The following is a 27068-nucleotide window of genomic DNA, read 5'->3' on the forward strand; positions in this document are numbered from 1 at the left end:
AGACATGACTGTGATCAGGCTTGAGTAGACATGCATCGTTCAACGATGCAATGCCTGTTGTGCCACAGGGAGAGCGCAAGTACTAGACATGCAAAGAGGCGCTGCGAACATGTGCAGTGTCGAAGCACAAATGAACAGGGTGCAAACGCGGTCGCTACATTGATGTCGACGGTGTGACGCCTGTTGCATTGCTGACCCTCTCCAGTGAAGCAGCTCGCCAGGCGATATCCACGGGGTGGTGAGACGCCACTTGGCAACGACAGCTCAAAGCCTCCTGCTTCCGCACAACACTCGGAGAAAACGGCCCGGCCTTGCACTCATCCATGGCCAAGCTTGCACTGACTAGGCGAGCGCGGCGGTCCTCTTAGCCAGGCACACGGCGAGTCTCGCGGTCAGGCAGCGACCCAGCTGCAGAGAGCGCATGCACCAAGCCGACAGTGGCGGCAGAGCTCGGCGCGACAAGTCACGAGGCGCGTTGCCAAGGCTACAGCACAGCTGTGGTGAAATGAAGGTCAAATTGCTGGCGATGGCAAAACTCGGCTCGATGCAGTTAGTAAAGCTATCACTTTACAAACACTATTTTCCTCATGGTAAGGAATGAGTAAAGTGATTATAGTACAGTCAACGACCGATAATTCAGACTCCACGGGGAATGTAAATAAGTCCGAAGTATAGAATGTCCGAAAAAAACGAATGTATCCAGAAAGATAATTTTATTTACATTTTCAAGCCCCTGCACAAGGAAAAAGTGGACAATTTGTTGCTCCACGCACTTCCAACTTACGTGCGGCCAAGTACGCCTGTATTTCTACCAGTTTTGTGCTGTCCCTGTACGCTGATGCAAGGATTGTAAAAGATCGAGTGCGCATGTGAAAGCTCTGGAGCACATGGCACGTCATCATCATCCGAGTTAGAGTCACTGTTTGCCAGTGGGAGAACTTGCTCAAATTATTTCATTACCATCTGTTCGGCATACAACAACAACGCGCTGTCGACATCTGCAAAGTCTTCAGCTGTAACGGCGGCAGAAATCGGCACACCACAGCGTAGCAGGTCATCAATGGTGTCCGCATTTGAGCTCATTGTGGTAGGTGGCAGGTTCAGGCTCTTCAGTTTTGGAATTGTTCGGATTGTGACTCGATACTCATTCCAAGTCGGACTGCGAGGACACCGTTGGCGCCATTTGACACGAACTATCAATATGCTCACGAGAAAGACTTTTTGGAGCCAGCAGAGCACTGTCTGGAATGTAAATTAAACAAACAAGCACAGAATAGCGGAACGCCGTCTGAAAGGCGAACTCGGCAAACAGAATGGTGAGAGCACGCCACGGGCGAAATTGCCGGAATAGGATGTGATGATCGTGATGTTGATGCGACCTATAATTCAGGCAAAGCCTCCGAGATTGGCACTTGCAGTTAAATCTCTGAGACGTAGTGTTGCGACGAAGGCAAGGCCTCAGGGATTAACATAGAATGTGCAATCTCCGAGGCCATACTTGATGTCTCCTCGAGGTTGCCAGAGGAGATAATGGCGGCAGAGTTGGCGTACACTACAACCACAGACTAAGTCTGGATAACTGAAAGTAGAGTTTGCGGCTGTCCCAAATATCAGTCGTCTTTACACATTAAGTCTATGGGGCCATTGGCAGTGCCATGAAGCTGTTCAAATTACCGAGCATGTCAGTATTATACTATCGGTGTCCAATTTATCAGTTCGCAACTGTATTTGGAACAGATGACTGACTAAGTGCACTAGAAGACCAGTAAATTTACTTAGATTACTGTTAAAACGAACTCAAAAGAACCATGCAAATCTGTTTGTCATACTTTAAAGGACTGCAGTTCACTAGAGTTCACGCCGGGTGCTCAGCATAGAGAAAAATTAGACATAGTTCGTACTATCGAATGTGACACGAAGTCGATGCTGGCACGCGACAGGGTTCTACTGTTGACTATGGTGTATGGCATTTGCAATGCAAAGAAGTTGCTTGGCAGCACTGCTGCGGCCGTGAAAAGATCTCGGCTACGAGGTTCGACTTTTCGCCATCGTTGCCTCTGTTGTTGCCGAAGTGTCGACTAGCGACAGTAATGAGGACGACACGGAAAGTGACAGCACGAGCGATTCAGGCCCGACAGTGGCAGAAGCTGCGCGTTACATCAGTCTCATCAATGGAATCGTCGCGACGAGAACAGCCCCCCGCAATAAAAAAGGCGCCCCGCTACTTCTGCAGCACTACTGCAAGCGTTCACGGAGAATACATAACGCCAACAAGGAGTCTGCCATGCGAGTGTTTGCCGAGAAGAGGGGGCTGGCTGAAAAGCTGGCTCACAGCTTCAATAAGTTTGAGGCCGCTGTCGTCGCTGCTAGGCCGCCACGGCATCAAACGAAGTAACTTTTGTCGCGCGAAGTGAATAAATACTGCATGTTGTTTTCCCTTTCATCACACTCTGCTCATGCTGTTAGGGTTAAGCAGTACTACCGTGTAGTACATACTTTTTCTGAGCTCCAGCCAACTACGGTTTAACGAGGTTTCAGTGTATACAGAATGGCCAGCACTTAGACCAACCTGGCATTGTTTGTTCTTCTTATTTTTCATTTCGCACACAAGCATCAACTTGTGCACAAAGCACCTGTTGTCCCACCCGTCAATGTCCACCACGTCACCCACCTTAACCGTGGCTGGCATGCTCTGCTTCAATGCTGGAAACATAGCCTGATGCCGTTGAGGAATGCCGCCTGGCACAGACTGATGGGCGTTGGCGGCTGACTGCCCTGAACCTTCTTTCTGTGCCTGCAAAAATTGCAATAGAATTGCATGGTAAGGGAAAAAATTGTGCGGAAACCATCGTCAATGACTGTCAATGTAGGTAAATAGCCGAACACTTTTAGAAAGCTATCCACTTTGTTAAAGGAATGATATGCTTGAAGCTGTATATTGTTACATTGAGAATATTTAGGTAGCATGTGTTGCTTCATAGGCAATTCCGTACAGAACAGAGCCATTAACCAACATGTCTGTAGAGGTAGTATAGGTGGTGATACATATGAGCTAATTCGACACATGGGTGTTGTCTAGAGTGGTGCGAGCGCCAGCGTGGAAGGCAACTGCCATCCTCCACTCCCGCAAGCACCACAGGGGTAGCGGGCGGCAATAGGACGGCTGTTTTTCCCAACCGCTTCACCACAGAAACTTTCAGGCGTCCCGAAGCTCTCGTATGACACCATGTGCATGTCAAAGAGTTATCAAGTATAACCTCTCTAATACATCTTCCACGAGACCGTGAAAAAAAAGATGTAATACTTGGGAAACATCGTTTGATAATCGACGGGACTAGGACATTGCATTACCTTTTGTTTGGACGTGACCCACTGAACCCAGAACAGAGCTCAGGGGATCGAATGGAAAGTCAAATGTATTATTCCAGCGCTTATGATTATACAGTACACCTCCATTAATTCAATTTTTCAGTTAATTCAATCCCAACAAAGGGTCTCAGCCAGCACCCATGAATTTCTATGGGCCAAAGCTTTTGTTATCTCGATCCTAAAATTGGCCTTCACCAGATAAGTCGAACTTGACCAGCCAGCATGCAGTCGCCTGGCCCCTATTATGATTTCAGTAACAACCCGGCTACTGGCAGCATCTGGGACATACTGGCAGCTCACGGGACTGTGAATGCATTGAACACATGTGATCTCCTGTCAAAAATGCCTATTTTGGCCTGCCCCAGGAACAATTTCAAAGAATGCCAGTGGCTCACAATGTCTGATTGCGGTATCTACCCGATTCAAATGTGCCCCTTCTTTTCTTACAGCAAAATTGAACAAGAAATTGCGTTCACGACGTTGATGCTTTGCCGCACAATGCCGCACGGATGGAAATGGGGCCGCATCATGGGTGTTGGGAGTTCCCGAAACTTGCGTGCGGGACTGATGCAAACAGAAGGAGAATATTTTCGCCAGCAAAGCAACAAGGAAAGGTTTCAGTGGACCGAAGCAGGGCCGCTTCGCCGAAACAGACGAGCTGCTCACGGAATACGTGCAAGAGCAGTGAGTGGCACAGCAGCCTCTGATGACCGATCTGCTCAAAGTGAGGGCGATGCAGCTAGCCCTATAGAAAGGGCTAATGCGGAGTGACTTCAAAGCGAGCAGGTGCTGGCTATCAAATTTTATGAAATGGCTTTTCTCTTTGAAGGTGGACAGGGATATGCCAAAAATTGCCCCAAAAGTATGAAAAGAAATTGTACAGTTTATGCGGTACATTCTGAAGTTGCGCCATAGAAACGGCTACCCCTTCGGACAGATTGGAAATGCCAATCAGACACCACTCTACTCTGACATGCCTGCCACCACAACTGTTGAAAAGAAGGGGGAGAAGCAAGTGTGAGTTTTGTCTTCCGGCCACAAAAAAAAAACTTGAGTCACCGCAATGCTTTGTTGCACTGAGGATAGGCACAAGCTACCCCCGTATCTTATTTTCAGACCGAAGACCCCCCCGAAAGGAATCGTGTTACCGAGTGTCATGATTGTGCACGCAAATGAAAAAGGTTGGATGGCCACGGACTTGGTTGCTGACTGGATTGATAACGTTTGGCAGAAGAGATCGGGCAGCAGTTTGGATCTGCGTGGGATGCTTGTACTCGACACGTTCACATGCCACCTTGACCAGGACAAGCTGGCTGCATGCAACACCGACCTTGTCGTGATACCCGGCAGCATGACATCGCAGCTACAGCCGCTCTATGTTTGTTTGAACAAGCCAGTGAAAGATAGAATTAGTGTGCTCTACACCGAACGAGCTATGGAAAGAAGAATGATAGGTGTAACATTAAGGGATAAGAAAAGAGCAGATTGGGTGAGGGAACAAACGCGCGTTAATGACATCTTAGTTGAAATCAAGAAAAAGAAATGGCCATGGGCAGGACATGTAATGAGGAGGGAAGATAACCGATGGTCATTAAGGGTTACGGACTGGATTCTGAGGGAAGGGAAGCGTAGCAGGGGGCAACAGAAAGTTCGGTGGGCAGATGAGATTAGGAAGTTTGGAGGGTCAACATGGTCACAATTAGTACATGACCGGGGCAGTTGGAGAAGTATGGGAGAGGCCTTTGCCCTGCAGTGGGCGTAACCAGGCTGATGATGATGATGATGATGATGATGATGATGATGACACCGAATTGCTTGTCAGTGGCTGCTATGAATTCACACCCACCAATAATATTAAGCGTGCCTCACTGCAAGACTTTGCTGGATGGGTGAAAGTTGCATGGTGCACAATCCCGTCTGCCATGGTCAACAAGGCCTTTAAATAGTGCGGGATTTCGTATGTCATGGACAGCACCTAGGATGAAATGCTTTGGTCTGTTGACAGCGATAAGGAGTTGTCTAATAGCGATGACGAGTGATACCTATTGCCCAAAGCGACTCGTACCGGCGCAGTGACAATCTTGGCGGCAAGGTATGCTGCTTCCATTTGTGTTTTTGATAATCGCAACTTTAGTCTATTGGGAATAAATCTGTTCTTTCCAAATGAGAGAGAATAGTATTTCTATATGAAAGCACGAGGTGCACAGTATTGTACTCTTTATTTTTTTTTTGGTCATGGAAAACGGGTGCGCATTACAATCGAGGTTCTCATTGTTTTTTTTTTTTTTTTTTTTTTTGTCATGGAAAACGGTTGCGTGTTACAATCGAGGGCGCTTTACAATCGAGTAAATATGGTATGCTCTTCAACTTAGTTTTCATAAAGTATCTAGAGCAATAATCTCATGCACATAATTTTGCAACGGTGCACATAATAGATTTGAACTCTGTGAAATATGTGCCAAGTATGGATAGCCTAATAAAAGGTTCCTAATTTGGCTAAAGTTAAAGGGGCCCTGAACCACATTTTATCAAAGCGAAGAAAGGCATTTGAAATGAAAAATAGGCTATTTCAGAAATACTTTGGCACAAAAAGTACTTCAATGCGTTCAGCAGAAGCGGAGTCATTGGCAATCAAACACGGCCTCTGCTCTGCTTCCGTTCCTTCAATGCCTTGCACTGCGAACGCTACGGCGCATGCCCCCAATGGTCTGCCTTCTAAATGTCCTCAAGGCACACAGTTCAAATTTCATTTTGGATGTTAACATAGATGTCACGGCTTCTGCCTTTGGTTCCTACGAAGCGCTGAACATAAGCCAAATGCGGCTGTCCTCAGTGAGCTGCAGTGCGCTTAGCCAGTGGACTCGTGGCAACACCCCGCGGCAGCCGTGCTATCTTGTGCCATGTAGCCGACCGCACCTTGATGTCAGCTATTGGCCAATAGCAGCCACCTAAGGGAATGACGAAATACATGTAGTGCATCTAGAAGAGATCAAGGACAGAGCCTTCTGTTGAAAAGAGGGCGTTTGAGAGAAAGGTGACTTTGTGATCCGCTTGCAAGCTCCACGCACCGCGTATGACAGCAAAACTTGGCTGAGATGTTCACAGCAGCGTACGCTACCCGCAGACTATGTTAGTTTACCAAGCCCGAGGGTTGGTTGAGAGCCCCTTTAAGAAAATGACTGTACAGTGTGTCATGACTGTGGTCCAAAGATCATGGTAATTGCTTTGATATTTGTACTACGCGGCGCTCTTATACCTTGCAGGCTTGAGATCAAAGGTTGGGATATGCACTCTGAACGTTACACATGTAGTACTTTATACACTCACCTACTCCTGGAGGTCAAAAGCTTTTCTAAACTATTGTTTGACTTCCTGTATAGCCAGTATTTACCTGCTGCTGCTGCTGTTGTTGTTGCTGCTGCTGCTGAAGCTGTAGTGTGCGATCTAGTGGAGGTCGACCTCGCTTCTTCTCCGGCGGCCTTGCCACAGCTGGTGTTGTCTCTGTGGCTTTCCGCTTGCTTGTTGGCATCGGTGATTCACTAGCAGACTTGGCTGCTGGCTTATCAGACCTTAAAAGAAAACTCACACTTAGCTGCAGTCATGACAAGTATAGTTAGCAGTTAGATACAGACTTCAGCCATCAATTGCATTTTCGACTGGGCGTTTTGAGTGCTCCAGCAGCGTTACAAAGTCATGTACTAACACCACATCCAAGCTGGAATTTTAGGATAAGCAAGCTCTAGCAGTAACAGTTCAGGTTTAACTATATGTGAGGGGTGGGTTGTATGAACAAAATACGCGGGCCTGACTCTCAACAGAAATTAGTACACTGATCCACCACCACATGATACCTCTGGTATTAGTAATGTGCTAACCTGTAAGTTTTTGTTTGTGAGGATAACGGCCTTCATTAAGGGGGGATGCGGGGCTGAAATGTAAACTTTTGAACTGACAAGCTGATTCTAACAAAATTTGGCGGGATGATTTGTCATGTTGTGATTAGAGCATGTAGCACATTTCATTACTCTATCACAAACGGAAAAAGTTTTATGCATGTAAATTCTGTGGTCTACCACAGCAGATTTAAACCACATCAGATGGGGGCGCCCTCGTCACTCCGCTCCCCGCTTCCTCAAACAATTAATAACTAGTGAAGAGCAGTGGGAGGCTGCCTTGGGTGGGCAGAGAGGGTAGCGGAGGCCTACTTCAAGTAGCCTCTCCTCTAACCTCCTATCTCCTTGCCCCTTTTTCCTTAAAGAGGGATAAATAAAGTTTGTCATTCATTCATTATACATGTCACATTAAGCAATGAGTGTATCACCTTAGGAAAACTATCATTTTAAACATTATAAAGTTAGATGAAATTCTTCTGAACAAGTACCTTCTGGATGCCCTATATTACAGATAGGCATGGATGCTTGCAATTTTATGCCTTTTTCTGAAGAAACAGCATCACTCAAAACAAAGGTAATACTTTTGTACTTACTGTGACACAGAAAGCTATACTATTTTTCTATAAATAAAATGTTCAGCCTAGAAACAATCTTGCAGACAGTTTTCATCTTTGCAGTTTTGAAATGATAGTTTTCCTAAAAGTGTGAATTGGCCCTAATGTGCAAACTGAGAAAAATCTATTATAAGATTTCAAAACATGCCAGAACACATTCCACTAACGGGTAAAAAAAAAGTTGATAAAAAGGCGAGCCAGTGTGCTTCTGGACATTTAACCTTATTATTTATTTGATTCAAACGATACTTGGCTGCACTAAATCTACGAAGAGACTACTGCTTAGTTCCAGCCTAAAACTCCAAAATAACTCCACTCGTTCAAAGCTGTAGTGCAAGGTTCTTGCATAGAAGCTAAAAAAAATTGTTCCAGCATTTTGTGTTTTCTGACAATAGCACAATTACCCATACAGCTTTGCTTTCACTTCACAAAATGATATTTGAGGCATACATCATAGCTGAAATCAGCGGCAGTGATCTCCTCAAACATGCATTTTGTCTCACCTGCATACACACACTCTTCCCTGTATACAGACAACCCGTGTAGGAGAACCGTTCTGCTGACAGAAGCGCCATTTTTGTGTCATGATGCGGAGAAGTGGTGAACTACGCTCAATCAGCACACCTACCCCTATAGCCACCGTAGTGAAGCAATGTGGCTGGCCTTTCTAGAAATCAGTAAACTACGGAGTAGCGAGGATCCCACTCACAGTTCAGAAGCTGCTGTTGACACAGCTGGTGGAGCAGAACTTGGCAGGGTGTTTACCGCTGTGGAGGCAGGTGTGTCCTTCTCCAAACCTTGACCTTGCGTCGCTGGTGTTGCCACCTGTTCATCCTACGGAAGGCAGAGAGGATCCATATAATCACAGTCACCAAGTTAAAAAGTAAAGAAATGAAAAATTAATTAAATTCTGGAGTTATATGTGCCGAAACAACAATATGATTTTGAGGTACACCATAATGGGGAACTCCAGATTAATTTTGATTACATGAGATTTTTAATTATGCATTTGAATGTAAGTACGCGAGCTATTAATAATGGGAAAATCAGACATCCACCCGTTCGTAGCAATTGCTACAAAGGAAACCCATACGGGTTCCTCGAAAGAAAAGCCTCGCAGTTGAAGAAAAATTCGTCCTGCTCCGGGACTCAAACCCGGGACCGCCGCTTTTCCGGGGAAGCCATTCTACCATGTGAGCTAACCAGTCAGCTTGATGCTTTCTGCTGTCTCGGCCAAGTGTAATAAAATGGTAACCCCCTTGTTGATCGAAGCAACTCTCATCAGTGCCTCTTACAACGATTAGTTGCTTAAGAAGCACTTCTCCACACTACTGCCCGTGACTAGATACTTTAGCGCAATGGCTTACAAAAATTTTAGCTCAGGATTAGTTGAGGAGTGCCACTGAACTGCAATGACTACTTCTGATGTGGAATGGTGCAGCCCTTCACTCAGCAACGTTTAGGAAGTGCTTAAAGTCAAGGCTCACTTACACCCCAACACACAGGCACACCAAAAGCTTTTAGACTAGGGAACATACTCTGGAAAGGTGTTCCCGCAATGTGGTACATGACAAAGGAGTATCTCCTTTTTGATGACGGTCTTTTGCGGAAGAAGACATACCTAATCTTGTGTGATCTTCAATGATGACAAATTTGAGAAATTGAAATGGTGCCTTAATAATAATCTAAGCGCTTGCAAGAACAATTTTATATGCAGCAGTGCAGCATTTTGATTCGACACACTACCCTTTTATCGTTTTCAGTTTCAGTTTTCAGTTTTGGTTTAAAAAATCAGTGCCATGTGCTTTGCTGCGTTGCTCAGTAAAAGCATATAGACTATTTTCATGTTTACAGAGTTCCCAGAAGACTTCCAGTTAAGCCCTCCAGAACAACACAAGTAACAAAAGCCTATAAATTTATAGGACCCTCCAGCTGACACCACTTTTGCTGCAAAGTGAATTGACAAGTGAACTGCATTATTGAGTGCAGCAAAAAAAGCCCGTACACGAGCTCAACACATGGTGCACATTCCTTGTACTTGAAAACATCAAGAATGCTTGCCTACAGTATACTATGTGACAAAATACTTTTTTGTTGGCTAAATGGACTGTCAAAAATGACTGACCAGAAGTTCTCTGCGGTCATGAACGCACTGCTGCCACATTGCGCATGCAGAGGGCCCATAAATGAGGCCCCGCCATGCTACGTGTCAGTCGTGAATCCTTCAACATTAAGAAAGGGGGTTTACTTTCAAGGACTTCAGTTCGTCTGTGTGTCAGGGGTATAACAGACATGCAAAGCCGAACCTCAATATAATGAACACTGATATAACGAATTATTGGATATAACAAAGTAACATAAGATTTGGTTGGTCAAAAATAGTGGTGAACGTCCGATATTTCTGACTCCCTCTAGGGCCGCGAAAACATCAGAAAAATCAGGCAGTCTGAAAAAATGAATGCATGCCATTTAATGCCACCAAGGGCTCAAATCACCATAGGCACATCTGAAATAGCTCTAAAGGCCTGCGAGTACACTTATTAGGCGTATCGGTGATCTTACTGTGATAAGATATGGAGGGTGCACGCGTGTATAATTAAGGATTACCGTATTTACTCGAATCTAACGCGCACCTTTTTTCCTATAAAACGGCGCCAAAAATTGCATGCGAGTTAGAATTGAGTATGACCCTAAATCCGCGTTATTATATCGACATCGGCATTCGAAAAATGGCCGCCGCGTGCAGACTCCTAGCCTAGCTGCCGTACCTTCCTCCATGTGCATACCTCCATGTTGTACGTGTAACCAAGTGCTGGTGTAACCTAGTCTACCGCCTGTCTTCCCGTTTTCTGTGTTCATTCAATCAGCATGGAAACGCCGACTGTGAAGACACGCCGAGTCCACCATGATGCCGCATTTAAAAGAAAAGCTACCATGTGCGCACCGACAGACGGAAATAGAGCCGCCCATCACGGGCCTTCGGAGTTCCCGAAACTTGCGTACGGGACTGATGCAAATGGAAGGAGAATATTTTCGCCAGCAAAGCAACAAGAAAAGGTTTCAGTGTACCGAAGCAGGGCCGCTTCGCCGAAACAGATGAGCTGCTCGCGGAATACGTGCAAGAGCAGCAAGCAGCACAGCGGCCTGTGACAACCGATCTGCTCAAAGTTTAGGCGATGCAGTTAGCCCTACAGAAAGGGCTAAAGCGGAGTGACTTCAAAGCGAGCAGGCACTGGCTATCAAATTTTATGAAAAGAAAAGGCTTTTCTGTTCAAAGGCGGACAGGGATATGCCAAAAATTGCCTGAAGAATATCAAGAGAAATTGTACAGTTTAAGCGGTACGTTTTGAAGTTGTGCCATAGAAACGGCTACCCCTTCGGACAGATTGGAAATGCCAATCAGACGCCGCTCTACTTTGAAATGCTTGCCACAACAATCGTTGAAAAGAAGGGGGAGAAGCAAGCGCGTGTTTTGTCTTCCGGCCACGAAAAAACTAGCGTCACCGCAATGCTTTGTTGCACTGCAGGTGGGCACAAGCTGCCCCTGTATGTTATCTTCAGACAGAAGACGCTCCCGAAAGGAATCGTGTTTCCAAGTGGCGCGATTGTGAGCACAAACAAAAAAGGTTGGATGACCACGGACTTGGTCGCTGACTGGATTGGTAACATTTGGCGGAAGAGACCCGTCAGCAGTTTAGGTCTGTGTGGAATGCTTGTGCTCGACGCGTTCAGGTGCCACCTTGACCAGCGCATCAAGGACAAGCTGGCTGCATGCAACACCGACCTTGTCGTGATACCTGGCGGCATGACATCGCAGCTCCAGCCGCTCTACACCAAATGGCTTGTCAGTGGCTGCCACGAATTCATGCCCGCCAATAAAATTAAGCCTGCCTCGCTGCAGGACTTTGCTGGATGGGTGAAAGATGCATGGCACATGATCTCGTCTGCCATGGTCAACAAAGCCTTTAAAAAGTGCGGGGTTTCGAACGCCATGGACAGCACCGAGGATGAAATGCTTTGGTCTGTTGATAAGCGATAAGGAGCTGATGAGTGATATCTATGGCCCCAGGTGACTCATACCGGTGCAGTGAAAATCTTGGTGGCAGGGTACGTCACTTGCATATGTGTTTTTATTCATCGCAACATTAGTGTATTGGGAATAAATCTGTTTTTTCCAAATGAGGGAAAATTGTATTTCTATATGAAAGTACGAGGTGCGCGGTATTGTACTCTTTTTTTTTGGTCATGAAAAACGGGTGCGCGTTACAATCAAGGTTTTCATTTTTTTTTTATGTTTTGGTCACAGAAAATGGGTGCACGTTACAATCGAGGGCGCATTAGAATAGAGTAAATAGGGTACGTACCGTGTCCTGTGGCAATTGGGCTTTCCCACTCTAAGTACACTTCATTGCATAATACTGCTGTAATGATGTGACCCTCACGTTCAGGAACCGGCATTATGCAACACACCATGCTGTCCAGACTTCATAGCCATTGGCGGGGATTACAAAGGCGGTGACAGCGCCATTGGTAACAGTGGCTAATTGTTTGAATGAAAAACATGGCACCGAACAGCAAGAATATTAGTAGTGAATGTCAAAGTAGCTAGGCTTAGTATTGCCACGATGGTGGCTACGGCTGCCAGCGGATCTGCGTGCGAGAGTGCCGGTGTGAGGCGGGGAGATAGTCAATATGGCGGCGGTGGTGGCATCGATTAATGCCGTTTCGAACCTGCGGTCAGTCAAGAAATCCGCAAAATCGGACTGCGGAGGTTTTTTGCCTCCGAAACTTCAGATGTTCTTATACATTGATCCTATAGGGTATGGTGCCGCGAAGGCATCTGAATTATCGGGCATGTCCGAAAAATCGGGCATACGGAAAAGCAATTGTTGGCTGTATTGGTTATAGTGAAGCAAATTTTTGTTTGCACATGCCTCAAAATTTATATTCAGATAGTCAGAACGTTAAGTACAGCTTCTGACCACTTTTTCAGATGCCTAATCTTTTTGACCTGCACGATTATTCTGACTTCCCTGTGGCACCACCACTTACCCCTACGACGACACACAATGGATGCCACATAGTGTTTTGGGCATGGACAATGATCAATGCCCCAAACAAAGTAGCCATGAATAATGTTGCCACCATGTTGACTGGCCAAAAACCACAACTTTGTCCGCTGACACCTGATGAAGCAGTGTGGCATGCAAAGTGGCTGGTGACAAGCCGGCAGGGGAAGCTGATCGTCAATATGGTTTCACTCGTAGACCTCATCAGCGATCAAGCACAAAATCAGATGCATAGGCTATATTGACGGCTATACTATATACAGTAACCTTGTTAAAATGAAGCTGAAGAGGCTGTCAAAATTACTTCTTTATGCTTCTTCCCTTGTTATATCCATTGTTACATACATTGCAATACGACTCTCTATGGGGATTTCAAGGGGAATTTCGCTTGATTATATTATTTCATTATATCCTGTTTCATTAAAATGTTTGACTGCAAAGTACGGACAAATGTGCGGTCCTCTCTGTTTCCAAGAAGTCTGCCAGCACCATGCGCTTTTCTATGTTCGCACTCAAAGGCCTTATTGGCATTCAAGCATGAGGTCAGGCACGCAGGCTAGACTGACAGCCTTATGAGGGCAATACAGATCAATGTGCAGGGTTCTCCATGTTTGAAGTCTTTTGGCGGCATGCGCATTTTGGCCAGCAGCTTGGCTTGGTTGAACTGCAGTCGGCAAGCCAACGTGCCGATCCCGCGTGGTAACACCAATTGCACAGTTGTGTATTCACAGCACTGCAGAGTGCGTGAATGTCCCAGCCGACAAGTTGCTGACGTGCCATCAAAATCAGCAGAAGACCCTTTGCTGGCCCATCAGAGACACATCACTTGCGTTGCCTTCGGATAGAACAGACTGCAATTTTTTTAATCGATATCTGCTTGTATGCTAATAACGAATACAGTCGATCCTGGATACATCACACTCAAATATATCCAATTATTGCCTATATTGAACAGTTGTAAAAGTCCCTTAAAAATACCATGCAGAACTATAGTGAAGTACTGTGCCTACATCGAACTCTCGTTCCCCGCCACATTCTATACATCAAACGTGGCACCGTGCTGCGCCCCTGCAAGTGTGCTTCTCCTGACAGATGAGCAATCACTTCTCACATCGTCGGGAATACCGTATTTACTCGCATAATGAACACACTTCCCGTGATGAAAGCAGCCCCCAGTTTTCCAATGAAGCAGTGTGCTTTTTGTTTTCCTTGCATAATGATCGCACCCTGAACTTGCTGCCGTGAAGTAGGAGACAGACGATACGATTCGGTGTGTGATGTGGCATCCGGCAGGTACTATCATGTCGGACGCCGTATCAAAGGCCGAATCGTTCCTACTTTTATTGCAATAGCAGTTGTATCGATGCTATAAACGACACATTGTAGGTATTCTAACAGAAACATGGCCAGGTATGCCCCTGCGTGATTCGCAGTACAAGTACACTAATGGCAGCACAGTGCGTATCTATATAGGCTAGTTTGCTTCCCCAGTGCATTCATTACTACCTTATCTTGAATAAAATCATGCAACCAGTACTTCGATGCACACGAGGCGCACTGTTTTCTCGTGTGTGGGTGACGCGGGCTTTTAGGGTTAGCATTGCAATCAGTGTATCAAACCATTCTGCAGCACAAGCAACTTGTAATGTTCGTGAGTGACAAATCAGTCAACTCTTGTGCGTTTGACATGGCCTTCAAGAAGTAGATGAGTCCCCACTTTTCACAATCTCTGAAAACTGTCCAAGACATGCGGAGGTCTCAGATAAGCTTTGGATATGCATATATTATACTTTGAAATATCAATTTATCCAACTATTTCACGATTCCCTTCAAGTTCGATATATCTGCATTTTCGTGTCTGACGCAAATTCTTTTATAGCAAGGTTTGACTGCACCCTGCCTGCTTGCAAGAGTCTTGTCAATTGCAGTTTACCAAATCTAGACGTGCATTAAGAGAAGCGCAACGCTCAAAGATGAGAACCAAAGAAAGAAAACAAAAAAAGAAAGTGAAAGAAGACTGCACCCGTACCTACCTTTACACTGGGAGTCTTGTCCGAGGACTTGTCACAGAGATCAGTCGCAGGGACGCTGGAGGACTCGTCCCGCTTTTCAATGACGATCCTGCTTTTGCTTTCGGTGGAAGAGCTGAAGTTAGGCAGTGCTTGGCTGTTGAATGGCACAGGAACATCTCTGCAAGAGGAGCACTCATGCCCTTCACCACAGGGATGCTCCTCACCAAAACAGTTGCTATGCTGTGTCAGTTATTGTGCCGTGTCATCTTTCTGTATTAAGCAACTTATTATGGTCACTTGTCAAGACTGGCAACAACTTGAGTTTAAAGAAAGTTATTCCAATTCTAGAACTGCCACTTTTCCTTCAGCTGCAGCCACTTTCAAAAGACGGCAACAACTGCACACGTCAGAATTTCATTTGTCTGGCGCCTATTGCAATCTATTCGTCACGATGACAGCAGTGCAAAAGATATGGCCAGTAAAAGTGGTACAATTATAGTTAGTAACATAAGTTATGAAAGGCTGGAATTAAATTTGCAGGTTACCTTAGGGCAGATTGGTTAACAAAACATGCCAAACCACCCCACTAACGTAGCATGCTAGCAGGAATGCCCGCTGCTAATGTCCTACATTTTAAATCTGCTAAATCTTCAGTTACGTAAACACATCTGAAGCATAACATAGTCATCATTTTATACTTTGTCTGCATGAGAAGTTTACTTCTCCAAGGCGGACTCAGTATTTTACGACTTCTAGACTATGAATTCTGGGGTTTTACATGCCAAAACCACGATTTGATGATGAGGCATGCCATAGCGGGGGACTCCAGATTAATTGTGACCAGCTGGGGATCTTTAATGTGCCCCCAATGTACAGGACACACATATTTTTGCATTCCCCCCCCCCCCCCTTATCGAAATGTGGTCACCTCTGCCGGGACGTGAGACAGATCCCGACACCTTGTGCTTAGCAGCGCAACACCATAGCCGCATCGGGAGGCTTCTATAGACGAGTGCTCCAGATGGAGCAAGCAAGTGCTCCAGATGAAGATTAGCTTCTTTGAGGTTAATATGTGAGTGATTGCAAATGAAAGCACCCATGACTCAGTGTCAACGGTTCCCATTTTCAATTGATTTGTTTGTGATCTGATTGTTTGCTACAGTCAAACCCGACTATATTGAACGCATTAACATCGAATTATCCTGTATATCAAACAATTTCTGAACATGATATAGTTACAATGAGTATATACAGCAAAAATTACCCTTCCATCGAACGAAAATAGCAGCAACTCCCAATATACTGAAAGTCAAGCGGTGCAAAATTTCCCCGGAAGTTGGCTTTCCCTCATTGCAGCGGGGAAACTCGGCAGCGCGGCTCCATCCACGCGACTACGCCACGTCACGCGAGCCGTTGACAACCCCTGCAAAAAATTGTCGTGGCCCGCCCGCAGCGATTGCTCAGACAGCCAATCAGAGGCTCTTGTGCCATCGTCGTGCAAGATGATGGAAGTGCGAGTGGTCTCGCTGCTTTTCTGGTTCATTGTGTTTGCGCCTTGTGGGCCTTCTCCCGCATTGCTGCCGTGATGGCTAGGGCGAAGCAACAAAATTTGCCTTTCGCCGTGAAGCTCGAAATCATGAATTGAGTCGAACGCGGTGAGAGGTGGAATGTCACAGCAGCGTACAAGATTCCGAGGAGCACTCAGCATGATCTTGAACGAAGAATAAGGGGAAGACTAGGGCTAAAGCAGACGAACTCGTGACCCAGTACCATGGCGTCCAACATGTACGCATGGCGACATTGAGGCGGCCGTACGCAAGTGGTTCATCCGAAATTCCTTTAGACGTGCTGTGCCGGCTTCTGCGTTCCTGGCTGCGACTCTGAATATTCTGACGAGTGCGACAAAGCCGTTGCCGGGGTCGCCAAAGTTTGGAGCAAGCTGTAAGAATTTCCGGAAGCCGTTGACGGATCAATGGTCGGCGAGTTTGTGAGTGCAGATGATAGTGTCGCAACCATGGAAGAGCCCGAAAACGAAGACTACATTGCCGATATCATCCAAGGTGATTGGTGCATTCGCACTAGTCCAGCGCTTCTACGCGAATGTGGAAGGTTGCAGCCTCAACTGCTCTGACTCTTGAAGCAATGTGGAGAAGTCTGTGCGACGCAGGGAGCGAAATTTCCCAAGCAGAAGAAAATGCGGGACTATTTCGCATGAAACTAAGCTAGTTTAATCAATAAAGTGCTTTTACAAATGGTATGTGCTTTTATTACGCCCAATTCTTTAGCAGGCTTATATCGAATTATGCCCTATATCGAACTGACAGGCGTTTTTTTTGTGAGTTCGATATAACCGGGTTGGACTGTATTCTTAAAATTTTGCTGACGAATCCTTCATTGTAACAAGGCTCCGCAATGTCAACATGACCTGATGTGACCTACCCATAGCAAATGGCAAGCACATAGCTGCAGCGACTTTAAGCACGCTTTGAAAACAAAGATTAGCACTCACCCGACTTCAGGATCAGGAGGAATGAAGAGTGGTGTAATCCGGCGACGGCCATCAGGCATTCTTGTTTCAATTTGTTTGTCTGTAGGGCCCTGTAAAGAAAAATGGTATGCAAAAATTACTTGTTTAAGGTTTGCCCTTAAGCCAGCACTTCAAGAAAGTTACTTTAGCAACTTCACATCCCTAGACTAAGGTGTGAAGTTTTGGATAAGGCTGTAAAAATATTAAAGAGCTAACAAAGTGGGAAGTGCATTTGCATACTGAATCTAGCCCTGAAAAGTGCAAGGCTCTAAATAAGTTGAATGGCAACATGAGGAGGTAGTAATGTCCTCTGCATGAAGCTCAATTCTTGCAATGAAACCAAAATCTCTGAACCAGGGTCTGTTTGCATTGCAGTAAGCCCGGCGGAAACAGCCAGTCATCACAGTGTCCGCAATGTTAAACCAAATTTTACGCATTTTAAAAAAGAATGTAAGATGATGTGAAAGGCCGCAGCCCAGTCAGAGAGTCCTCAATTTTGTGGCTTCGCAGAACATCACCAACTTTCACACAGTGCCAAGAACATGAGATACCACGGATGAAGGAGGACCAACACAAGGCACATCAACAAACACACACACACACACACATTGTTCGATCAATCCAGTGATTGTACATTTGTTAAATAGAAATAAAAATGAGAGCAGTGGCATAGCGTGAATTTGATTATGGTATCATTATAGAATGGTGGTATTCCAAAAGAACACTTGTGGAACTCATGAAAGGAAAGCTACAGCCCAACAGTTCTGCGGAGTCAAGTTCTGGAACTTAAGGTGCAGAACAGGAGTCTCAAAAACATGGCCCCCTTTTCAGAGCCTGTGCACTCCGCCCGATTTTCTTTAATTCCCCACAAATTGACCTCGGCCTCTGAAAGCTCTCCCCCATCTTTAAAACATAATGGAGTGCAATTCCTGGCAAAGCTACCTTTGTGTCATGTATGTGGCTCAAAGCAGGACACAGTTTTGAGACCCCAGGTGCGGACAATAACACGGTTTCACAATGAATGTTTCTTTGTTTGTCAACATCTTATGTGGCCTCAAATTAAACATTTCAGGGCATTTCATGGCAAGGACAGCAAAGTGGCCAAGACCTAAGCCTCAGCAGTGTCTCTCCGCTGCTTCACCTTAATATGTGGCAGGGGACGGCTGCTGTTGCTGTTGGTGTTGATAGGGCGCACCACCGAGTTGGCTGAACTCGTAGGCACATTGCTCGTAGCTGGGCTCGCAGAAGGTGCGACCCCATTGACTTCCTTGGACAGAGTCAAGGCCGTCCTCTGCTGCTGCTGTGCTTTCGAGTACTGCTCCTGGGCCTTCAGCACCTCGGGGTCTTCCACTAAGGTGGCACCTGACTGCCGCTGCTGGCTTCCCGGACCCGACAAGCTTTTGCCGTACAATTTCTGGTGCCACAAGTTCTGTCAGAGCAGCAGCAGAGTTGGAGACATGAACATAAAGATTGCCTCAATACTCTCAATTCTCTCAAACATCATCAAACGCACAAGAGACGTGGGAAAAAATAATGTAGATGAGACATCATGAGTGCGCATTTTTTATTTTGTCCTTTATCAAAGCAGCCTAGTATGAAATAGTTCAAAGTGCTTTATTTCGTCCTTGATCGAAGCAGCCTCACTAGGCTGCTTCGATCAATGACGAAATGTCATTATCATGAATCACTTCAAAGCGCAGAAAGTACGGCAAAGATCAAGCATTGCATAATGCCACTTCCAAAAAGTCAGCTTCGCTTCAATACGGCACTGTTACGTGGTCAAGCATACAAAATGCATTGCGGTGAAGCAGAATAGGAAGGGACCACTGTCATGTGACACAGTATGTATTCTTTAATTATAGATGTGTACAGTTGCCACCTCCTGTCATTGTACGAGCCCTGGTACACCTAGTAAGTGCACTGCAGGCCTTCAGAGCTATTTTGGGCGTGCTTGTGGTGATTTGATCCCTTGGAGCGAGTAAAGGAAATTAATTCATTTTCTCAGACAGCCCCTAGGAAGTAAAAAAAATCGGACACTGACTGTAGTGGCAAAGTTGCTGTATATTTGTTAACTTTGATCATCAACCTGTGCACACTACACAAAAAGCTTTACAGACACGCTGTTTCCTTACTCGTTCATCTTGACTAATTGGCATCCCAATCTCCTCCCCAGTGAAGTCGATATAAGCCACGGTGCCATCCCACGAGCACACAAGTAACTGGTTGCCTTCTTGGCTCCTGAAACATGAAACCCAGATGCATTGTTCGTCAGACCACCAGTGCTTAAACGTTTTGGCCTCAAGAAATGCCCGAAGCAAAATGTATGGATGGTCGGGACGGTGTTTGTTTTTCTAACTGAACTACTGTGAATTTCGCTTTGTACTGTTAGGCTAGAATGAAACACCGACCATCTATTCAAGCAAAAACACATGCTCTTATTGTTATGTTCACTTGCGAAAACAAATGGCATTGTTCCCGATTATACATCTGAAGGGTGACATAACTGCTCATTGACAAAAATGTTAGATAAGCCAGAAAGCATTTGCGGTTGATTCCATTCTGTAAAGGTTTCCCTCCAGCTTGCCTGTATAAACTAATAAAAACAGGCTACTGATACCCAATGCCTACATGTATGTAGTATCGCACACTCTGCATCACAGTAAATCATTAAAGTTACTTTTGAATGTCAACATACCAGGATATGTCCAACACAGAGTTTGAGAAGAGGTCATGCACCACCACAAGAGGTCGCTTCAGGCAGGTTAGCTGCAATGAGAGACAAGACATGAGCACGCACCATGTACTCAGGCATCAGTAAAGCTTCCAAAGAAAACATGAGGCCACATAGCTGAAATTAAAGAGGCAGTAACTAAACAAACAAACTAGTTAATTAATAAAATATGCATTTACTCACCCAGACAGACAGAGACCTGTCCCGACTTCCAATGGCACAGCAGCAAAACGTCTGTGTCTGGAGAATGAGACCCAACAATGTTAGTTTTCATAAGTTCATCCCAAGCATGATAGAGGCTGAAGAAAATGAGCAAACTGCAAATCCTAAATTGAAGAAAAAGTTAGTCATGTGACACGCACCTTGTTGTTGTCCTTGTTTACCCTTGATCGAATGTGTGGGTTGAATCTCTGTGAAATGAAAAATCAAGCAACATTTCACTCAGACAACATTCAATGAAAAAGCTACTACAGTGAACTCTCACTGCAGTTCACTGTAACTGAAAGTTCACTGGACTGAATATTCACTAGAATATGGAACAGCATAGGGAAACAGCAAGATATTTAGCCAGAAGTGTGAAATGCAATTTATGGAGTTATGCACGTCAACATATACAAAGTGTATAAAAGTTATGTTACTGCCTATATCATTTTGAAAAAAAAAAAAGAAAGCTGGAATTTTCATTTGCACTGGTGCTCATAAAGTGCAAGAAGCAACAAAGGTGTCCAGAGATTCTATGTTTTTAGGCACTTCCTCTGCCACAGCTTGTTGCCAAGACATGAAGTCTCGCAACTTTCCAAGGCATCCTACAGTCTCGGCTAGAGTAAAGGATTTGAATCTGCCTCTGCCATTGCATCTTCCTCATCACGCTCTTCTTTGGGATGAACACTGGAAACAATTTCCAGATTTGATAGTTCAGCACCGGTAACATGCTCACTGTCATGCTGCACACAGTCTTCAAACGAAGTGTTGCTTCAAAGCGTTGCCAGAGCCCACTGATCAAGTTCGTTCAACTGAAGTATTCACTGTTAACAAATTCGTTTAACTGAAAGATTTTTGCACAGAATGCATAGAAAAACTGCCAGGGATTTTCTAAATGTTTGTTATTTAGAAATATTCATTAAACTGAGGTTCGTACAACTGAGGGTTTACTGTACTGTGTTGTGTAATCACAAAAGTAGCGCAGTGTAATCACTTCTTGTGATTACACAGCACTACCGACATTATGCTTTCACACCCGAGATCTCGTCAGGCAGAATGTTCCCTACAAGAGCTACCTGGGTGCCGCCACAAATCCCTCTGTGCTGTTGTGAATACACGTGAGCCTCCCTCAAAAGCATTGCAGAAGCTGCAGCAAGTGCCTCGGTACTCACGTACAACAGTCCAGAGAGGAGGTGCTCATAGAAGATCCTAATTATGTCTAATATGCAGCTGCACATACCCTTTTTCACTCAGCTGCAGACAATTTTCTTTTTAAATTTCCGCTTTTCTGAGATGCAATGCCAGCACAATAACGTGGCACGATGTGACAGTTCACTGCTCTGGCACGATGAATAGTAGTTTGTCGTAGAGGCCACAAATATAGTAGACTTACGTCAATTTGACTACGGTTAATTAGATCTTTTGGTTAATTCGATCATGACCAAAGGTCTTAGCCAATGCCCATGCATTTCTATAGGCTCGACCTTTCATTATTTCAATCCTAAAATTGACCTTCACAAGGTAATTAGAATTTGACCAGTTGGTATGCATGCGCCTGACCCCTATGGTGACCCCGACAACACCCATTGTGTGGCAGTATCAGTCTCGACAGAGCTTAAAAACAACGAATCACACTTACCTAGCACCACCTGCAGCAGGGAATGGTAATATGCTTGGGTTATCATGTATTAAAAGCATGCAGTACACTTTCATTGGCGCTACGCAACGCGCATTGTGAAACAGATAGGTGAAGATGCTTATTGCAATAGTGTTAGCGGTGATAGGTGTGAATGTGACATGTGACAATCCGCAAGGCGATTTGCTCATACTGGAAGAGGAAACAGAGTCCACGCTGGCATTTTCCCATTTCGCACGCAGGGAAGTTGCCGTGGTGGGCGCCTACTGCTCTCAATCGCACACACCTCCCAGCTTTTCTTGTTTACGGGCGATCTAGCAGCCGGAAACCGTATTGCACAATCACAGTTTGGCAATGTAGTGAACGTTGGTGCCAAAAGATTATGTGTTCCGAGAACACATTAACTAGTAAAAAAGAAGTGTGACTGTATTTGGTCATTTTTTGTTCTCGATCATGAACACTGGCACCGGGAAATCATAACGAGCAAGATCACATCAGTGTGGTTCCGCTGTAGTACCTCAGGATGCGTGTTGTACAGTAAAAGCTTGTTAATTTACAACTCGTTAATTCGAAATTTTGGATAACTCGAAGTAGCCGGCGTGGTCCGTCCAGCAATGTATTGAAAGCAATATGTAACACATCCCGCTAATTCATACTGAAATCTGCATCGTCACCAAAAGTTCGAACTCCGTGCCATCGTGGATGAGGCGAGTGCTAGTGTGCGGGAGCACGTTGACGATGCCGGCATTGCCGCGTGGGGATCGCGCAGCTTTGCTTTTTCCATTTGCGGCCCTTTGTTTAGGCCTGACTGGACAGGTACAGGCAATTGCGCCTGGCCAGGCATGGCCAATGCCTCTGTTGCAGGTTGCCTCTCTCCTGTGAGCTTCTGTGAAAAGCTCAAGGGCGATAAAATCGTCGCCATGCATCGTATGCTGTATGTGCAAGCAAATGCATGCGAGGGTGAGCCGCCGTATGTGGCTCAATCTCGCGTGCACGAGCAAGGAAGGCAGGTGGATGCGCGCTCTCCTGTCCCGCGCGAGGCACGGGGGTGAGATGGAGGAGGGGGGGGGGGGGGGGGAACGTTCTTCACCGGCGGCTGCTGCTTATGGCGCAGCCACGCATCTTGAAAGCGATCTGCGACATGGACAACGTGCGGGCCCGTGTGGGCCTCATCTTCAAAGCGATCTGCAATACTTGCAGAGTACGCGTAGTGCCGGTAGCTACGTAGCGATGTGCTTTCTACGTTTCGTTTGCGCTGAAAAGAGAGCTGTATGAAGGTCAATTCGCTCGCTGCTACTGCTGCAATTCCTCACTACAGCATTTTTTTAGAGAGTTTCCGCAGTCATTGAGCGAGTTGTGTCATGTTTACCTGTGCGCACGTGACACCGTACTTGTTAATTTAGTTAGCAAATGTTTACAAGTTTATGTGGCCGATAAAATTACTATCCTTACTTCGTATACAGTCAACGACTGAATTTTCGGACGCCCACATTTTAGGACATGCCTGATATTTCGGACGTCTTCGCGGCACCGCCACGAGCCCCATAGAATCAATGTATAAGGACATCTGAAGTTTCGGACGCTCGAACCCCCCGCCGTCCAATTTTCCGGACTTTTTGACGGACGGAAGGAATTTTTGGCTCCTCGCGCAGCGCCCTTGAGAAGGAAATCCACTTGCAGCCGAAGCATATCACCACTTTGAAGCACAACTAGCCGAATCTAGTCGTCACACACCGATTTGGTCTGGCCACGCTGGCTATGTTCATCGCCGCACTTCCGCCTCCGGCGGAGTTTCCAGAGTGGCGTCATTTTGTTTGTTTGTTTGCGCAGGCCACGTTTTGGCTAGCGTGGTGTGTGGTTGTCTGTTGTGTCAAGTGTGCTCTGCGACGCTAGGCTTAGGTGCTTCGACGCTCGTGAGCGAACTCCACTGTTCGCAACTTGAGGATTTCACTTGCCTTCGATGGCGCCCACTCCGTCTTCGTCGTCCTCGCCGATGGCATCGAAGCGCGGAAAGCAGTACCGTCGGACGACGTGATCAACGACCTCCGCTCTGCTGGGGTTTCCATACCCACGGAAATAACTTTTGAACAGTTTGTTGACGCTGACAACGAGCTCGACTTCCGCGCAGAACTGACTGACGAGGAAATAGTCCGTCGGGTTGTGGGGGATTCAGAAGACTCCGATGTTGAAAATGAGGAGCCAATGCCTGCGCCACCTACAGGCGCCGAGTTGACGCGAGCACTGTTGACTCTTTCATCGGTGTACAGTGCTGACATGACCCTTGCTCAGATCGAGGCGAATATGATCGCATGCAACCGGAACGCCGTCAAAACAACAATGAACAAGTTCTTCAAGCCACTGCAGCAATAACACCGCCTGCCCGACGATGCACATGTACATAATAAATCGGCAGTCGGCTGCATACAGAGTTTTTGAACGCCTCTTTTTATAGCCACTTCACTGATGCTGTGGCAGGGTTTCGGAAGCCTGTTACTTCGCCCTTTACCTCTAGATCTGAGAAAAAAATAAAAAGGGTGCGTTTTTTTGCATGCATTCATTTTTTCGGACTGCCTGAATTTTCGGACGTTTTTACGTTCCCTAGAGGGTCCGAAAAATCGGTCGTTGACTGTAGCTATCTACTAATGTGCCATCAATGCTTCGCTTTTCAGGCAAAACTGCGTCATTTTTTCTTTTTTTCTCAGCGCCGCCTTCTCGATGTCGGGCACGTCGGACCGCGTTGGCCACGCCAGTGCTTCAAAGTATAGACGTTGTTCACACCAACATGACGTAGCATGTGTGTGCGCATGCTCACACCACATCGGACTATATACGCACCCTAACCGAGTGTTCTTTTTCTCTGACTTTCATTAATTCGAATTTTGTATAATTCGCATTTTTGTAGCTTCCCCGCAGAATTCGAATTAACGAGCATTTACTGTACAGCCAGGAAGTTCACATTAGGTCCACAGAAATAGTGTTACAGATGTCTGGTCAAAGTTGTACAGATGTGCTGTCGTAATCCTCATAGCCACTCAAGTAGCCACCGAAACTCACCACACATGTGACGGCTTTACGGTGACCCACAAAGTCCTTGTTGGTACGCCAGTTGTCTCGCTCAACAATTTGGGCTGTGGGGCCAGCGTTGTTCATGGCATGTGCAGAGACGAGGTACTGGCCGTCGGGAGACCAGTTTAGGCGCAAGATGTGGGTGGTGCCTCCGCACTACAACCGATATGCATTGATCCATTTAACACACAATGCATTGAAGCTGGAGGAGTCTCTTAAGCTTGTTTAAAAAACAATATAGAAAGCAACTCAACTATAAAACGAGAATTAAATAAGTCTGCAAGAATTACAAAAAGCCACACCGGAACCTACACAGATAAGAGCACACCAAGCACAAGCTATCAAACATCAGTTGATAGTTTCCGCTGAGAGTCTAGTGTCTCTACGGGCTTCAGTGTGATTTTTCCAAATTTCTGCAGACAAATTTAAGTATGCTTAATGAACTGGCCTGCTGTTACATTTTCCTACAAGATCATGCAATAATTAGTATTTTTCCAAACATGTTTTTTCTTTCTAACGAGGAGGAACTCATGTTGCCCTCGAAAGGTTCCTCGCATTTCTGCTTACGGTTGCCTTTTTTTTCAAATTCCCATTGTCACATACAGTTTGAGAGGGGTCAGAGGGAATTAATGACTGCTTATGGCAGGGTTTCCATAAGATTGCATATAGTTGAAACAAAAACAAGTTAAAGAACCAATGCACATGAAAGAAACACGTACAGTAAAGACAGTAAGCTTATCAAATGGTTTTAAACATATTGCAACAAATATTGTTTCCTCTAAAGTCTACTAATGAATTATTTAGACATAAATCTAATTTTATGCATTAAAGAGAACAAAAAGCTCTGGCACGCAGCAGGCAGAGATGCCTCGCACTCGAAGAGTTCATGTTCTGCCCTATGACCATCTTTTTGCAAATGGCAAGAGCAAACAACGCAACAGCATGAATAGTGCCCACCTCTAAGAATGGTTCCGTGATGACGCACTCCTGCTGCCAGTCATGAGTGCGCCATACCCGTAGGCTCTTGTCGTCAGACTGGAGCAAGTGCAAACAGTTACGCAATCAGAATGACGAACAGCAAAGCGTAAAAAAAGTGAGAAGACGTGTCGAGCTCAAGCCTCACCTGAGACGCAATGTACTTTCCAATTGGATCCCATGAGACACCTTTCACGAGTCCAGTGTGCCCTTTTAAGACAGCCAGGATTTCTGCAAAAGACCACGTGTAGAAGAGAAAATATTGCTGAAGTTGCCTCACTCATAAACTTTGCCTCCTCAAATTTAGCTTTTGCCACAAGCGACTTGTAGCTATACTAAAAAAAAACTTAAGCAAACAGGCAGCAACACAACATCTACACATAAAAGAAGTACCTTCACAGATCCTTGTTTAAGAATCACAGATCTGTGAAACACACAGATTCCTAATTTTCTAAGCTTAAAGAAGAAACAAATCACAGTCATTAAAGTGCAACTACACAGCAATCTCACAGTGACAGATTTTGTTAAATATAACCTAGGCATTTTCTTGTTCAAACTAATAAACAATCAAATTTTACTGTCTTCTATTCCAAAATCCTCTCTAGCATATATAGTAGAACCTCCTCATGTTCTCGAAAAAGACAATGAGAAAAAACATAACAAACAAAAAAGCACAATATCCAAAGTCACTAAAAAATTTAAAAGAGTGAACTGTAGTTATCTACATAACATGACATGTTGCACAAATAGTTGCTGCACGAGGTGCCGGTGCGCCGAGTTGGTGGGGCTGAGTGGCCCGATAGACGCGCGGTCGTTCTTGCAGCTTTGACAAGCTTACGTTTGCTCACTCAAATTCAGCCTGGGTTAGCAGATTTCTTATTTCAAGCAGCCGGAAAGTGTATCATACGACTGCAGTTCAGCGACGTGTTCAACATTGGTGCCAAATGATTGTTCTTTCCCAGGGAATGTATTAGC

General features: G+C 45.5%; 1 protein-coding gene across 1 annotated transcript in view; it reads right to left on the reverse strand.

Annotated features, from left to right (window-relative positions):
* Positions 1-27068, reverse strand: part of Hira (histone cell cycle regulator-like protein) — a 56780-nt gene that overhangs the window by 18716 nt on the left and 10996 nt on the right. Inside the window, exons 6-18 of the mRNA XM_050192457.3 lie at positions 26242-26324; positions 26076-26153; positions 25107-25274; positions 20578-20625; positions 20399-20455; positions 20180-20250; positions 19617-19722; positions 18626-18913; positions 17467-17555; positions 14979-15135; positions 8586-8710; positions 6761-6938; positions 2672-2794 (exon numbers count right to left, since the gene is read on the reverse strand). Coding sequence (XP_050048414.2) covers positions 2672-2794; positions 6761-6938; positions 8586-8710; positions 14979-15135; positions 17467-17555; positions 18626-18913; positions 19617-19722; positions 20180-20250; positions 20399-20455; positions 20578-20625; positions 25107-25274; positions 26076-26153; positions 26242-26324 — 1571 coding nt within the window. The remainder of the gene's footprint in view (positions 1-2671; positions 2795-6760; positions 6939-8585; positions 8711-14978; positions 15136-17466; positions 17556-18625; positions 18914-19616; positions 19723-20179; positions 20251-20398; positions 20456-20577; positions 20626-25106; positions 25275-26075; positions 26154-26241; positions 26325-27068) is intronic.

Source organism: Dermacentor andersoni, chromosome 3 (genome assembly GCF_023375885.2).
Source record: "Dermacentor andersoni chromosome 3, qqDerAnde1_hic_scaffold, whole genome shotgun sequence".
Lineage (NCBI taxonomy): Eukaryota > Metazoa > Arthropoda > Arachnida > Ixodida > Ixodidae > Dermacentor > Dermacentor andersoni.